At 53.1% G+C, this 12,921-nt stretch overlaps 6 protein-coding genes across 6 annotated transcripts; 3 read left to right on the forward strand and 3 right to left on the reverse strand.

The window, feature by feature from the left end:
• Window positions 1-2,132: 2,132 nt before the first annotated feature.
• On the reverse strand, window positions 2,133-2,966 carry HNT1 (hit protein 1; the record flags this gene model as incomplete). The annotated part of the gene is made up of 10 exons (XM_028621673.1): window positions 2,133-2,186; window positions 2,224-2,231; window positions 2,272-2,344; window positions 2,387-2,410; window positions 2,480-2,506; window positions 2,555-2,637; window positions 2,684-2,769; window positions 2,807-2,819; window positions 2,881-2,906; window positions 2,950-2,966. The coding sequence occupies 10 exons, from the start codon at window positions 2,964-2,966 to the stop codon at window positions 2,133-2,135; spliced, it is 411 nt and encodes a 136-aa protein (XP_028478125.1).
• Window positions 2,967-3,289: 323 nt separating this feature from the next.
• Window positions 3,290-4,264, forward strand: EHS24_006202 (uncharacterized protein; the record flags this gene model as incomplete). The annotated part of the gene is made up of 4 exons (XM_028621674.1): window positions 3,290-3,517; window positions 3,572-3,783; window positions 3,822-3,924; window positions 3,968-4,264. 4 exons carry the CDS (start codon window positions 3,290-3,292, stop codon window positions 4,262-4,264), a joined length of 840 nt encoding a protein of 279 aa, XP_028478126.1.
• Window positions 4,265-4,349: 85 nt separating this feature from the next.
• On the reverse strand, window positions 4,350-5,732 carry EHS24_006203 (uncharacterized protein; the record flags this gene model as incomplete). Its single annotated transcript, XM_028621675.1, has 6 exons — window positions 4,350-4,655; window positions 4,701-4,706; window positions 4,763-5,062; window positions 5,101-5,295; window positions 5,340-5,493; window positions 5,554-5,732. The coding sequence occupies 6 exons, from the start codon at window positions 5,730-5,732 to the stop codon at window positions 4,350-4,352; spliced, it is 1,140 nt and encodes a 379-aa protein (XP_028478127.1).
• A 989-nt stretch (window positions 5,733-6,721) lies between these two features.
• On the forward strand, window positions 6,722-8,321 carry DDI1 (DNA damage-inducible protein 1; the record flags this gene model as incomplete). Its single annotated transcript, XM_028621676.1, has 9 exons — window positions 6,722-6,817; window positions 6,871-6,995; window positions 7,042-7,171; window positions 7,209-7,265; window positions 7,366-7,395; window positions 7,445-7,519; window positions 7,559-7,658; window positions 7,737-8,185; window positions 8,226-8,321. 9 exons carry the CDS (start codon window positions 6,722-6,724, stop codon window positions 8,319-8,321), a joined length of 1,158 nt encoding a protein of 385 aa, XP_028478128.1.
• Window positions 8,322-10,623: 2,302 nt separating this feature from the next.
• Window positions 10,624-11,966, reverse strand: EHS24_006205 (uncharacterized protein; the record flags this gene model as incomplete). The annotated part of the gene is made up of 7 exons (XM_028621677.1): window positions 10,624-10,964; window positions 11,004-11,124; window positions 11,162-11,282; window positions 11,326-11,601; window positions 11,641-11,720; window positions 11,758-11,836; window positions 11,893-11,966. The coding sequence occupies 7 exons, from the start codon at window positions 11,964-11,966 to the stop codon at window positions 10,624-10,626; spliced, it is 1,092 nt and encodes a 363-aa protein (XP_028478129.1).
• A 207-nt stretch (window positions 11,967-12,173) lies between these two features.
• EHS24_006206 (uncharacterized protein) lies at window positions 12,174-12,893 on the forward strand (the record flags this gene model as incomplete). The annotated part of the gene is made up of 3 exons (XM_028621678.1): window positions 12,174-12,356; window positions 12,405-12,752; window positions 12,801-12,893. 3 exons carry the CDS (start codon window positions 12,174-12,176, stop codon window positions 12,891-12,893), a joined length of 624 nt encoding a protein of 207 aa, XP_028478130.1.
• Window positions 12,894-12,921: the final 28 nt, after the last annotated feature.

Genomic DNA, 12,921 nt, shown 5'->3' on the forward strand with positions numbered 1-12,921 from the left:
ATATCTATCAATTGTGGCACCGTGAGACACGGCCAGCTTTCAATTGAGTCTCCTATTTCATTTATTGCCATCTACGGTTGCATAGCTCTTTAGATATGTCTCACTCTCTCGCTCAATGTGCCATTCTTGACATGAAGCGTTACCGATTTTTATGGGCAGTGGGACGGCGTAATTAACATATGGTAGGGGAGTAACTAATTACTTCAACGAGCACCGTGGTCGTTTAGAAACATACCATCCCAAAAAGCCGACTTCAAAATGAGTGCCTCTGGCTAAGTATCTTTTTTCACACGACTCACTGAACTTGACCAGCAGTACAACAGGACGTCCTAGCAATGACTAGCGGATGTTTCCCAACATATGATAAGTACCCTATCTGTGGATGTTGTTCCAGCTTTCCAGAGGACTCAGATTAGGCACAAAAGTTCAGCTGGTCCCGCTAGGTCCTATGGTCCCCCGGCTTGCCCCCTCTTCCAGGTCTATTTCCCCAAATATGTCTCTACTGCTATTTGAGAAGCGCTACTTAGGTAAACTACCAATCAATAAACAGTCGGGGGGCGCGAGGGAAGCAGTGACCTTTGTTGGGGTGTGTGGGCATCCTCAGAAATGCCGTTGATATGTACATACTCCACACCTGCATCTGCCAAGGAATTGGGCTCCCTATTAATTAGTGAGGGGTGGAACATCCTGTACGGGCGCGACGCAAAACATCTTTCAATTGCAGACAAGAGGTTCTATCTGCACAATGCCCACTCGACTGAGCAGGGATGTTCAGACCATATTTTCCCAAGGTTTGGATAGATGGCCCAATTAAACCCTTGCAGGCGGAGGTCCTTGCCGTCGGACGTGCCTACAAATCTCGACGCCATTACAGTCACTCTTCATTATTCTATTCCTTTTGCTCAAGAGGGAGAAGTGAATGGTGCTGATATTGAAATTTGGCAGGCAACCAGTACTTTCGGAATTCAGGCTTTGCCCTCCAGGTGGAGTATCAAGGGAAAAGAAAGTCAAAATAGTTGCGTATATTTTCAAGTCTGCCGGATGTGGCCGCAACAGCCACTAAAGAAATCATGCCACAAGACAGAATGCATTTCGCTCGTGTAAATCATGTCACAGATCAGGCAAAAGATGGGCAACAAACAACACGTGATACTGTACGGCTCAGAAGGACGTCTTCGGGAACTTAATGTCGCCTATCCGGCATCGTTATGCTGATAAATGTCTCCTGCCTTCCTCTCGGTCCTCCAGCAGAAGCAGTGGATTCTTAGGTACCCTTGAGGAATGGTCATGTACACTCTATAGCAACGAGGCTGCTCGAGCCGAAAATTGACAAGATTTGTGGACGAAAATTGTCGACCGTACGCAATTGCTTGTCCTTGCAACAACACCCATTTTTGTCGACAACCTCTGGCACCGGCGGTGGGAGGTGGAGGCCCATCAGATGCCACATTTGTAATAAGTCACACCAGTAGGAGTGATTGGATGGGTACTGGAAGAAGGCAGCTGTGGCTGGTGGTAGGTGGTAGGTACGTATACCGCCACTCACTGCACAATTGATCCCCGTTAAAATGGGATTTGGCCCTATTTCGCTCTAAACGACTCGAGGGAAACTATGATTCACAACGTACGGAACGGTTGTAACGCTATTGGTCTGTCAGCCTTACCAGAGACTCAGAATCTGACTGATTGACTGACTGGCGGCGGCGCGGAGTCTGCAGTTAGTCACCACAACGTAGCTTGAAGGAGAGAGGTCTGAGCATGTCAGTGAATCCTCGTTCTGCAGTCCACTCCTGTAGAGGTGTAGGAGATAGGTAACACTATTCTCTTCACCCTACTCGCCTTTGAACTCGTAACGCTGCCGGGAGTGCCAACCGGAAGAGGGACGCTACTCCGCATTGTGGGCCCTGGGGTAACCACTGTACAACAGTCGCGGACCACCAGTGCGTGGCGCGTGTCTCCTTGGATACCGAATGTCTTCCTCACACTCTCTTTTCTGGCCGGTACTGTCTGCAGCTGTACTAGTCCCCCCTCATCTTCCTCGCCTTTATCCGTTCTGGTGCCCCGGTTACACACCACCCCCTTTTGCTCCCAGCAGCCACGGTTCAAAAGACTCTTGTGCATTGTTTCCTGACTTAAAGCTTGCGCTTCATCTCCTCGAACTTGGTGGCAATGGCCTCCTTGGACAGCTGGGTGTGAGCGAAGTGGACAAGATCGATTGCCTACCCCCTGGACTACACATTGTCAGCATGTGTGCGTAGGTGAAAACCCCACCTGGCCATCCGACACCAAGACCCTCCTTGTCATCGGGCTTGGGAATAACATGGAAGTGAACGTGGTCGACCTCCTGTGACCGAGTCAGAAACAAGACCGTACATTGAGACCTCACCTGGTGGGCAGCGCGGCCGTTGTTCTGTTATTAGCAGCAGCAAAATGTGGTTTCAACTTCCTCCCAAGTCGTCCGTTTCAAACCCAAACCTACCTGGAGAATGTTGAAGTCCTCGGCGCCCTGAGAATTAGATTGCTTTTATTCATCTATAACATAGCTCAAACTCACCGTAGCAACCGCAAGCTTCTTGCAGGTGGGCAGGATGTCCGCCATCTGGTCATCCGGGAGGTCGGTCAACTTTACAGCGTGGTCTGCGGAGACGTGTGAGAAAGGATCGTTGAACAGGGAGGGACGCACACTTGGGGATGACCAGACAGTGACCCTTCGCAATGGGGCCAATATCCATGAAGGCGAGAACCGTGTCTGTCTCAAGGAGCTTCATGCTGCCAGTGAGTGCCAGGTAACACCAAATACACATACCAAGGGATCTCGCCTGCACGAGCGGGGTTGTGTCAACCAACAGCAACAACAAACAAAACGAAAGTATCAGTTACCCTTGACGATCTTGCAGAAGAGGCAGCTGTAGGTCGTCAGGTACGTCACTGAACAGAACAGAATCTTACGAGGCGAGGGAAGACATGCTTATTCTTGTTGAGAGGATGGGAGATTGAGCAACACCGTAGAGGTGCACATTCGTTTGTGTCGTCATCGGTGTACCGTTCTGCCTGGGGCTCGAAAGCCCACCGGCCACGGGGCCACCGTACCACCGTGAGAACATGACATTAGAGATGGGTCTTTATATATACCCCCACTTACAAACCAGTCTCTGTAATCTTTCGGGCCCGTTCACCCGAAAATTCGTCGGCCGAATGGAGTCAAAACGTCATCATCGCGATGTAGATAAAGAGCAAGCAGCCTGTGACGATCAACCCCCAAGCATCCTCCCCAGACTTCTCTCTCGCAATGTCCCATAACACCTCTCTGACGAACCACAACCCTACCAACTACACCAAACATGCCAACTTTGTGTATTCTGCCAAGTACACGTCGGCTGTCCTCGATCTGCTTGATCCCCAACCGGGGGAGAGTGTGATTGATCTCGGCTGTGGCACTGGCCAAGTCACCGAGAAGATCAAGGCAGCAGTTGGTGACACTGGCATTGTCCACGGTGTCGACTCTAGTGAAGAGATGGTATGTGACAGTAAATGGACCCTATACTGACGCCAGCTTACGCACGCCCGAGAGAATAACAGCGGTGGCAGCATCTCGTTCTCCAAAGCCGACATCCAAGATTACACCACCCTTGACCCAGCACTCAAGGGCAAGTTTGACGCCGTCTTCTCCTCTGCAACGTTTCACTGGTGCAAGGCCAACCCAGGGGGTGTCGTTGACACTATCAAATGGCTTCTGAAACCAGGTGGCAGGGTTGCGTTCGAGTTTGGAGGCTTTGGCAATACGTAGGTTCAACCCGACCCAGTAGAGACGCTAACAGCAGGGTTGGCATTCGAGCTGCTCTTCACGAGGTTCTCCGTCGCCGCGGCGTGGATCCAACCGTGGTTGATCCGTGGTACTTCCCGACTGCGAAACAGTATTGCACTGTACGTAATACATGAACTCGGCAACACAAGCTGATCCCCATAGCTGCTCGAACAACACGGAATGGCACCTGGGGACGTCGACCTGTTCCCCCGTCCAACTCCCCTTCCGACCGACCTGGTTGGCTGGCTCACAACGTTTGCTCGTAAAACGTTCCTCTCGTCTTACAGCCAGAAAGACGCCGACGAAATTATGCTGGAGGTTTCCGACCTGGCTCGCCCTGACGCGTATTGGTGTTCTGCTGCACCTGGCAGTGGTGCCAAGGTTCCTCTGGCACCATCTGATGAAGAGGGGTGGGAGATTATGTACGTTCGTCTTCGCGGTACTGCCACTTCAAAGTAGTTATCGCTATGCTATCTGTTCTCAAAAACACTCCACAGGCCGCAAGGTTTCTGCGGCAACTGCACATTTGCTATGGTTAACTAAACTACTGGCCCTTGGCCTTGCGCAGTGCCTGACGAGCACCAAGGGCGCGTCCAACCTTGCTCTCATTGTTGACGCCAATGCTCTTGCAAAGCCAGTTACCCGACTCAACCAAGTTGTCGAGATCAACGCCAGTCTGGAAACCGACCTTGTGCAACGCGTAGACGACATCTTCCGTAGCAACGTTGCCTGTAGCACCGGGAGAGTAAGGGCAGCCGCCCAGACCCGCCAGCGACGAGTCCACTATGCGCAGTCCCAGAGGAAGAAGAGCCAGAATGCTCGGCAGAGCCATCGAAAAGGTGTCGTGACACTGGCTGGTTAGTATAGTGCTCCTCTAATAGCTTCTGTCACGTACGTGCGCCTGCACGATTGTCAGCCTTAGCCCACTGCACATGGAAACCCAAACGAGATACGTACCGCCAATTTCGAAACTGGAATGCCTTCGTTCAAGAGGGCCTTCCATAGGGTCCTCCAAGCTTCCGGATTCCCCTCACCCGTAGTGTCACCGAGAGAGACTTCGTAGCAACCCATGTCGAGAAGCTTGCGCGCCACATTGACGACGGACTCGGGAGCAGTAGGGCCGGCGTACGGATCAGTCATGACACACGAGACGTAGCCGCGGACGCGGTACCCCCGCGCCAAGGCTTGGTCAATGACAGGCGGCAGGCCGTTGAGGACCTTGTCGACTGTGGCATTGTTGTTCGCCATAGAGAAGGGCTTGGCGGTTAGCAGCCAGCAAAGAGCCGGGCACGCACCTCGGTGGCCGAGACAAAAACTGCGATTTCGTTTGTCAACGGCGTGTCGCGCGAGCTCTTTGCGCTGTCTTCCAGAGCGAGGAGAGATTGAAGTCCTCGCATGTTCGGGACTAGAACTGGGTAATGCACAGGGTCACCCTTGGCAGCAGGCTGGAGCGGCGGGAGCTCAGGAAGCAGCTCGGGTGTGTCTGCCATCTACACCGGGGAGGTGTGAGCACACGATGAAGCGTTGTACTCACTTGGGGCACACGATCAGGCCGAACAAAGCTTCCAACTTCAATGGTACGCAGCCCACATGCAAGGAGCCGTTCGATGAGTTGCTTCTTGATGTTGGTTGGAACAGCTGGAGGTGGGAGGTTCTGGAGACCGTCGCGCGCCGATACCTCAACTACGCTGGTGTGTTGTCAGTTGTGCTCGTTTGAACGCTAGAACATCCGGAACCTCACCACTCACCGCACAAAGTTGTCCGTCGCAGTACTAAGACCGCGCAGGTGGATACCTGCGAGTGTGCAAGGACGGAGTCGTGGGACTTCATGACGGGAACGAGCAGCCACCGACACGGACGGGCCAAGGATGCCCTGGGAAGCAATACTGGTGATGCTCCGAGCGCCGAGAGAGCGGACGACCAACATGGTGTGCAGGAAGGTACGATACAGACACAGCAATGAGATGGATGAAGAAGAAGAAGAGTGTCAAGTCGCAAAAGGGTTCGCCTGTTGGTAACTCGGAAAGCACGTCTGTCTGAATGCCGGATCCGGTGATACCGAGAGCCGAGTGCCGAGCGACAGCAAGATCCAGCGGCAAGATCCTGGCCGAGAGGGATCGGCTAAAGCCGTCGCGCCGACGTCATGCTACAGACCTACGATACATTGCACACAAATGTCTACAGGCCGTTAGCCATAGGGCCGCAGGCAAAAGGCCATAGATCCATAGATCCATACTGCCTCTAACAACTCCCTTTGCTCACATCTACCCCTTCAGTCACGGTCGGGGACGTGTAGCATTCACGGGAGGGTCAGTGGATCCGTGGGTCAGTGGGAGCTGGTCACTCGACGTTGGCAAACATGTTGTGCAGGACTGGGAGACCTTTCTGTTACATTCGGCGACGCAGGTGCCAGCCACACAACTGCAAGTGTTGCTACCCAGAAGCGCGCAAGCGCACAGAGCCGCAAATGAATATATCGATCAGGACAAGCGATATGTGGAAATGATGCATGAGCGCATGAGGATATTTTGTTGTTTCGTTGTCTAATTACGCCCAGCCCACGAAAGGTTTTGAACGAGGCGTACTCAAGACTCGAGGCTGTGAAGCTTGCTCGCAGCACCTTTTCCCCGTCGAAGCGAGATAAAACAGGCTGAGAGGGGCGAGAGACTGCCAAGCGGTAAAGTGCAGCGAGGCGTCGTCGTCTGATGCTACAAAGGAAAAAGAAGACATTCTCCAAAATCGCACCATCTAAAAGGGGGCACGAGCGTCCGTTATCGGCGACACGGCGGCATTATTGCATGTGGCGTTTTCCCTGCGCGATCGTCATGTGGAGGTCATCTAACCCCCCACCGGCCACCGGTCGCGTCATTCTCAGATTGTCGTCTTGTTCGACGTATCACACCCGCCCTCAACACAATGCGTCTCACAATCATCGCGCCTGAGAGCGTCTACGAACACGAAGTGGATCCTTCAATGGAAGTGCGCGACGTTAAAGCTCTCATTGAGGCCGAAGTAGGTCCTCATTTAGGTCCTCTTCCTCGCACATGTGCTAATCTCGCCTTCAGACTGGAGCTTCTGTGTCATCCCAGACTCTGTCAACCGATTCTGGAGTTGCCCTGATTACGGAGGACAAGACTCTGTCTAGCTACGGGCTGACAGGAACTGGTGCGACTCTGTTCTTGACGTTTAGGTTGGTCTCTTTCCTCTGCCTCACGTATGCTAACTAACCTTGGAAGGGATCCGCGCCCTGTGCCGTCGTCTTCGCAACAACCAAGTGATGGAGTATCCTTGTCCAGTGATGCCGATTTTGAAAGGATGCGTCTTCAAGCTCTCGGTGACCCAAACCTCATGAATCAACTGCGTCAAGTTTGTGAACCTTTGCAAACGCCGTCTGACACTGCAGGCCAACCCAGAGTTTGCTGCTGCCATCCAAACTGGTGGTTCAAGATTCCGGGATTTAGTTCGCCACCAGGCTCAGAATATGCGCGAGGCTTCTGCAGAGAAGGAGAGGCAAATTGAGGCAAGTACAATCTCACCGCCACCCCTTGCTGATGAGCCAGCTGTTGAATGCCGACCCGTATGACATTGAGGTTTGTATTGGACTTCCGTGTTTGTCCGTGCGCTGCTGACTGATGGCAGGCTCAGAAGAAGATTGAGGAAGCTATCCGAATGGAGGCTGTTCTCGAGAACATGCAGCACGCCATGGAGTTCTCTGTAAGGGTGACATTTTAAGGGGAGCGCTGACACTTGTAGCCAGAGTCGTTTGGTCACGTCACCATGCTGTACATCAACGTCGAAGTTAATGGTCACCCCGTCAAAGCTTTTGTCGACTCTGGTGCCCAAACTACGATCAGTAAGCCCCCCCCCCCCCCCCCCCCCCCACACACACACACACACGCACACTTGAAAACGACGTTGCTGACGTGTGCAGTTTCGCCAGAGTGTGCAGAGTCATGTGGTATCATGCGCCTCATCGACAAGCGGTTTGCTGGTGTGGCACAGGGAGTCGGCACCGCGAAGATTCTCGGCCGTATTCATTCTGCCCAGATCAAGTTGGACAAGCTCTTCCTGCCGGTTGCTTTCTCTGTTCTCGAGGGACAATCAGTGGATCTATTGTTCGGCCTGGACATGCTCAAGCGCCACCAGGCCTGCATCGACCTCTCGACCAACACTCTGCGTATCGGCGCAACTGAGATCCCGTTCTTGTCCGAGCATCAACTCCCTATCAAGGACCGTGCACCACCACATGACTCCGCTGGAGAAGCTAGTGCTTCGACTGCCCCTGTCGCGTCGTCGTCGACTGCTGGGCCATCCACATCAAGGTCCACTGCTCAGACACCGGCACCAGACAATTCTCAACGGTCTCGTGATATTGATACTGTGAGCCTGAATATATAATTAGTGAAACTAACCACCTTAGCTCGTTGGCCTTGGAGCGACACGCGATCATGCTGCTCAACTGCTCGAAGCAGCTGGAGGAAATGTTGATGTGGCAGCTTCCATGCTTTTCGGCTAGGAGCTGCGGGCGGCCTGAACGACGGGGGCCTGAACGACCACCAAGCTTTTGTATTTATCCACCATGCATGGCCATATTATGAGCTAGGGGTCACAAGGATGGGGAATCGTATAGAATTGAACTGAGATTACCTCCACGAAGCTACTCTATAGAGCACAGGTGGCACAAACGGTGAGACAAGAGGGGTGGAGAGGGTGGGGTTGATCAACCCATTGCAGCAAAACGTGCCCACTGGAATCGACGTAATACGCATAAGAATTTTGGCATCAGATCAACGGCTGGATACAAGACAGCACCGGTGAAGAAGAGGGGTGCTCCAAGGATAGGGCATAACAGAGCCAATATCGCGCGCAACACAATCGATCCCGAGCGGCCCCACACCACGACACGCATAGCACGCCTCGAAGATAACCACGTGGGCAACACCCCCTGGTATACCTGGTAGCTCCTCCATGCCATCCATATAATTTGCAGCGCAGTCATGCAGCTGAATGTGCGAGTGCGCTAAGCATACCGCGGGGTGATTTCTCGTGCTGTTTGAGGACAACGTACAGCTATTGAGCTGCACGAGCATGGTTGACAGGACGAGGTTGCAAACCCAGTGTCAGATATCCTGGCTTTCACCAATAGAAGCCATATTGTTTTGAAGTTGTGGCTGTCATTCTGCTTGATGATGCTAAAAAACAGGTGTCAGCCCCAAATATACTGGGCAAGGTATTGATTTATGCTCCAGAGATGCAAAACCGTGAGGCGCCAAAATGGTCACCAGACCAACTGAGCACAAACAGGGGGGCGCGTTGCTTTACCTGTTTTCCCTCCAATCTACAACCCATTGAGAGCTTGTGCGAGCAAATAGGTTTATAACTGTAGGTGAGTGTACGTGTATGAACTTTCTCACGTATGGAAGGAAGGGGGCCTCATAACCTCTCCTTTTTCCAAACAATACAGACCCCGTTTTCAACACCACCCTCTTAGACAGCAGCGAGGGCATCTGCGTTTGTGTAAACCATCGATGCGGAAAGGTGAGTGCATCCGCCCCACCCACGCTATTGTTTTGTTTCTGTGTATATGAAGTGCCAGGCATGACTGCGCAGTCGCCTCGCCGGTTAAATACAGGAGACTTCATTCATGAAAGCGGGTGTCATCCCAAATATATACATACAGGTCGGTAGGCTTGGGACCAGGCGCCTCCGCTTCAAACGACCACAGGGCAACAAATAGCTATCTCAGCATAGTCAACCCCAGGTCCTTCGATTGAGTGACGGTGGCGGGATAATCAACTGACAGTATTTGCAGTACAGTGAGCCATCCTCCATCAGCAGCCACCAGCATTGTCCTGATCAAGTCAGCTCAAGCTCTTCCCTTACTCACTCACCACCGAAGTTCATTCCTTCATAACCCTTGCACAGCGGTATGCCATGACTATCCCATCCGAGAATGCCGTTCATCTTTCCCGTAAGATGAGTGAAAATCGAGCGATGGGAAGGTGTCCGTAGCTCTCGCGGACAACTTTACATATGCCCATCGACGCCCCTTCAGTTCCCCCATGGGTCTCACAATATCACCACATGGAACCGCGGTACATACCACATTGTGTGAACAGAAATGTCTCTTTTGTGTCAGACACATGGGATACCACCTTGTACAATAACTAAAACAAAGCAAGACTCTTTAGCAACCGTTGGCAAAACAAACAGCGGTTGTTGCGTGTCTTCGGCCACAAAGGACAACACCTTCCTGGGGAATGAGAAACACATCAAAGGAGAGTAATCCTCACCTCCTTCGTTCCAGCGGTCCATGTTTCCTGCGCAAAGACGGTCTATATTTGATGAGAATTGATGGGCGTCGGAGTGCATTGCGTTGGTTTCTTTCCCAGCCTCCATCGTAAGAAATTGAATAATGGTTAAAATAACGACGGACCACAAAACGACCCGCAGGACACATATATAGACGCACCGCTGTCCATGCCTGATGGGGTTGGTTTCAGTTTCAAGTCATCTACGATTTCCTCACGATCTCATCAGATCACAGCCGCTTGGAGCCTCATCAAGCGTCATCAAGACTAGGGGCGCTGTGGCAAGCACATGGGCACAGCATGTTTCATTGAATGTGCCTGGTTAAGGAGAGACACCAGGTCATTGTGAGGGTTGCATTGTTACAAAGCGTCTCCTTGTGGCGTCACTGATCGCGAATCACCTGGCGCAACAACTAAGGTGGCGTCACACATGGATCTGTATACATACGGTGGGTCCCTACTGCTATCTGTACGCGTGTACACACTATGTACTATGCTACACTTTACTTAGGCCTTTCCAAGGGCTTCCTTAATCCTCAAGCAGCACTCGAGCAGCTGAAGCTCTTCGTCACCGCCTTCACACAAGGCCTTGTCACATTCGGCAATCGCAATCGCGGCATTGGCCTTGGGGATCGTGGGAATTGTCGCAAGAGGCAGGAGCGCATCGTGCAGCTGCTCAAGGACCTGGCCCGCGGACCAACCTTCACGGCCAACACGGCGCACCTCGGCACGCACCCCATCAAAGCCCGTGGCCAGGGCAGTGTTGATGCCCCCCCCGGGCTCCACACCCAGTGACCGCAAAAGGCCATCAACGACGTTGGTGGGGACGACACCAGAGATTTCATGGACTACGTGGGTGTCAGCTGGATCGTATACCGAGGGCTTACTAGACATGACTGAGATGGGAGTAGGTGAATCTCCCGCCGTGTGGAGACGCTGTGCAGTCTGCAGATAGGTGATGGCCTTGCGCAGATCACCATTGGCCAACTGGAGGATGAGGTCCAGAACCTTTGCGGTCAGCAGACTTCCAGCAAACCAAACTCACTCCGGGATCGGCCTGTACACCTTCACTGTCGGCAATCATCTGGATGCGCGCCTGCGAAGAACCCTGCGCCAGTGGACGGAAGCGGAACTTGGAGCAACGTGAGGCGAGGGGTTCGATGATGCTTCGCTGTCAGCTCGATGCTCATACACCCCGTGAACACCTACCGAGTGACATAGTTGCAAACAAGACAGAAACGTGTGATGCGCGAGTACGTCTCCATAATACGACGGAGCGCGCTCTGCGCATCCTGTGTCATAGAGTCGGCCTCATCCAGGATGATGAGCTTGTAGGGCGGACACGGATAGGTTTTGCCGTCGCTTGAGACACCGGCGTTGCGGGGCGTCTCACGAGCAAACGTCTTGATCTTTTCGCGCACCACCTTGATGCCACGCTCGTCCGAGGCATTCAGTTCGAGCACGCGCGAGCGGAAAAGGTCAGGTCTGCGGTCAGCTTCCGGAAGCCAACAAGAAGGTATTCACCCAAAGAGCTGACGGGCAAGGGCCAGAATGGTGGAGGTCTTGCCGGTGCCGGGCGGACCATAGAAAAGCATGTGAGGAAGCTTCCATTAGCCAGAGAAAATTGTACGCGTCACTCACATTGGTGCTCGCCAGAGACTTGCGCAGAACGGCAACAGTGTTGTCTTGGCTTGAGACCTCATCAATGGTTTTTGGACGGCTGGGATGGCGGGGGTCAGCTGCTGGGGCTTGCGGAGCTGCACGGAGTGCACATACTACTTCTCTACCCATGGCTGCAGACGGGGATCCTGAGGTGTGGGGGCGGTCTGGAGACGCCCAAACGTGGCCATTGTGGATGATGATGAGGATGAGGATGAGGAAGGTTGGAAGCAAGCACGCGTCACAAAGTCGCGTCAGTTGTGTTGGACTGGGCCAGGCACGGGCATTAATGTGCAGTCGGGCGGGATCAAATGTTGCCCCAGGTGACAGAGGAACTGGGTCTGGTGCGTCCAGTTCGCTCACATAGCTCTTGTTGCCCAAACCATATCCTTGCCGCCATGGAGTCCTACGTCCTCCCTCACTTGCCCCCCAACGTGCGCAACGTCCACATTGCCTACTTTGAGAACGTGGCCAATGCCCCCGAAATTCGAGCTCGTCTCGTTGCCGCGGCGACAGCTCCTGGGGCCGAGGGCGACGCCGCTCGTGCTTCGGTCGACTTTGGTTTCGTTGAAGCCAGTCTTGTGAGTCACTCGGCTTTCCGATCTTGCTCATAGCTCACTGATGAGTAGCTTGTTTCAAAGCAGCACCTTGTGAACGGAGTCCTTGCTGCCGTCTTGACCTCTTTGCCATCGGACCGTCAAACAACTCTGCCGGTCCCACCAACTCCCAAGACTCGCTCGCACAACTTGCACTCCGAGATCCTTCTTGCGCTGAGCCCTAACAACAACATCACGGATGCGATCAGGCGACACGGTGTCGGGGACGCCACCACTCGTCTCGTCGTTGTTCGGTATGCCGACAATACCCTCGCCCAAGAGGAGATTTGGGCAATGATTGCGAGCGTTGTCCGAGGTACCCTCACGAGCTTGGATGAACTCGACAATGTTAACAAGCCCGATTGGACCCGAATTGACAAGGTTGGTTCTTCCATTCATTGCCAAAGCTGACAGCGACAGGCTTATAAGCTCGGAGAGATGAACCAGCAGAAAGTTGGCGACATCATGGCACGCAAGATCGCGGCAGTGGAGAACATTGTCGCTATCAAGCATGCTACGTGAAGGGCTTTGCTTCCTTGTGTGTTTTAGA

The sequence above is a fragment of the Apiotrichum porosum genome (genome assembly GCF_003942205.1).
Source record: "Apiotrichum porosum strain DSM 27194 chromosome Unknown scaffold_3, whole genome shotgun sequence".
In the NCBI taxonomy this organism is placed as follows: domain Eukaryota; kingdom Fungi; phylum Basidiomycota; class Tremellomycetes; order Trichosporonales; family Trichosporonaceae; genus Apiotrichum; species Apiotrichum porosum.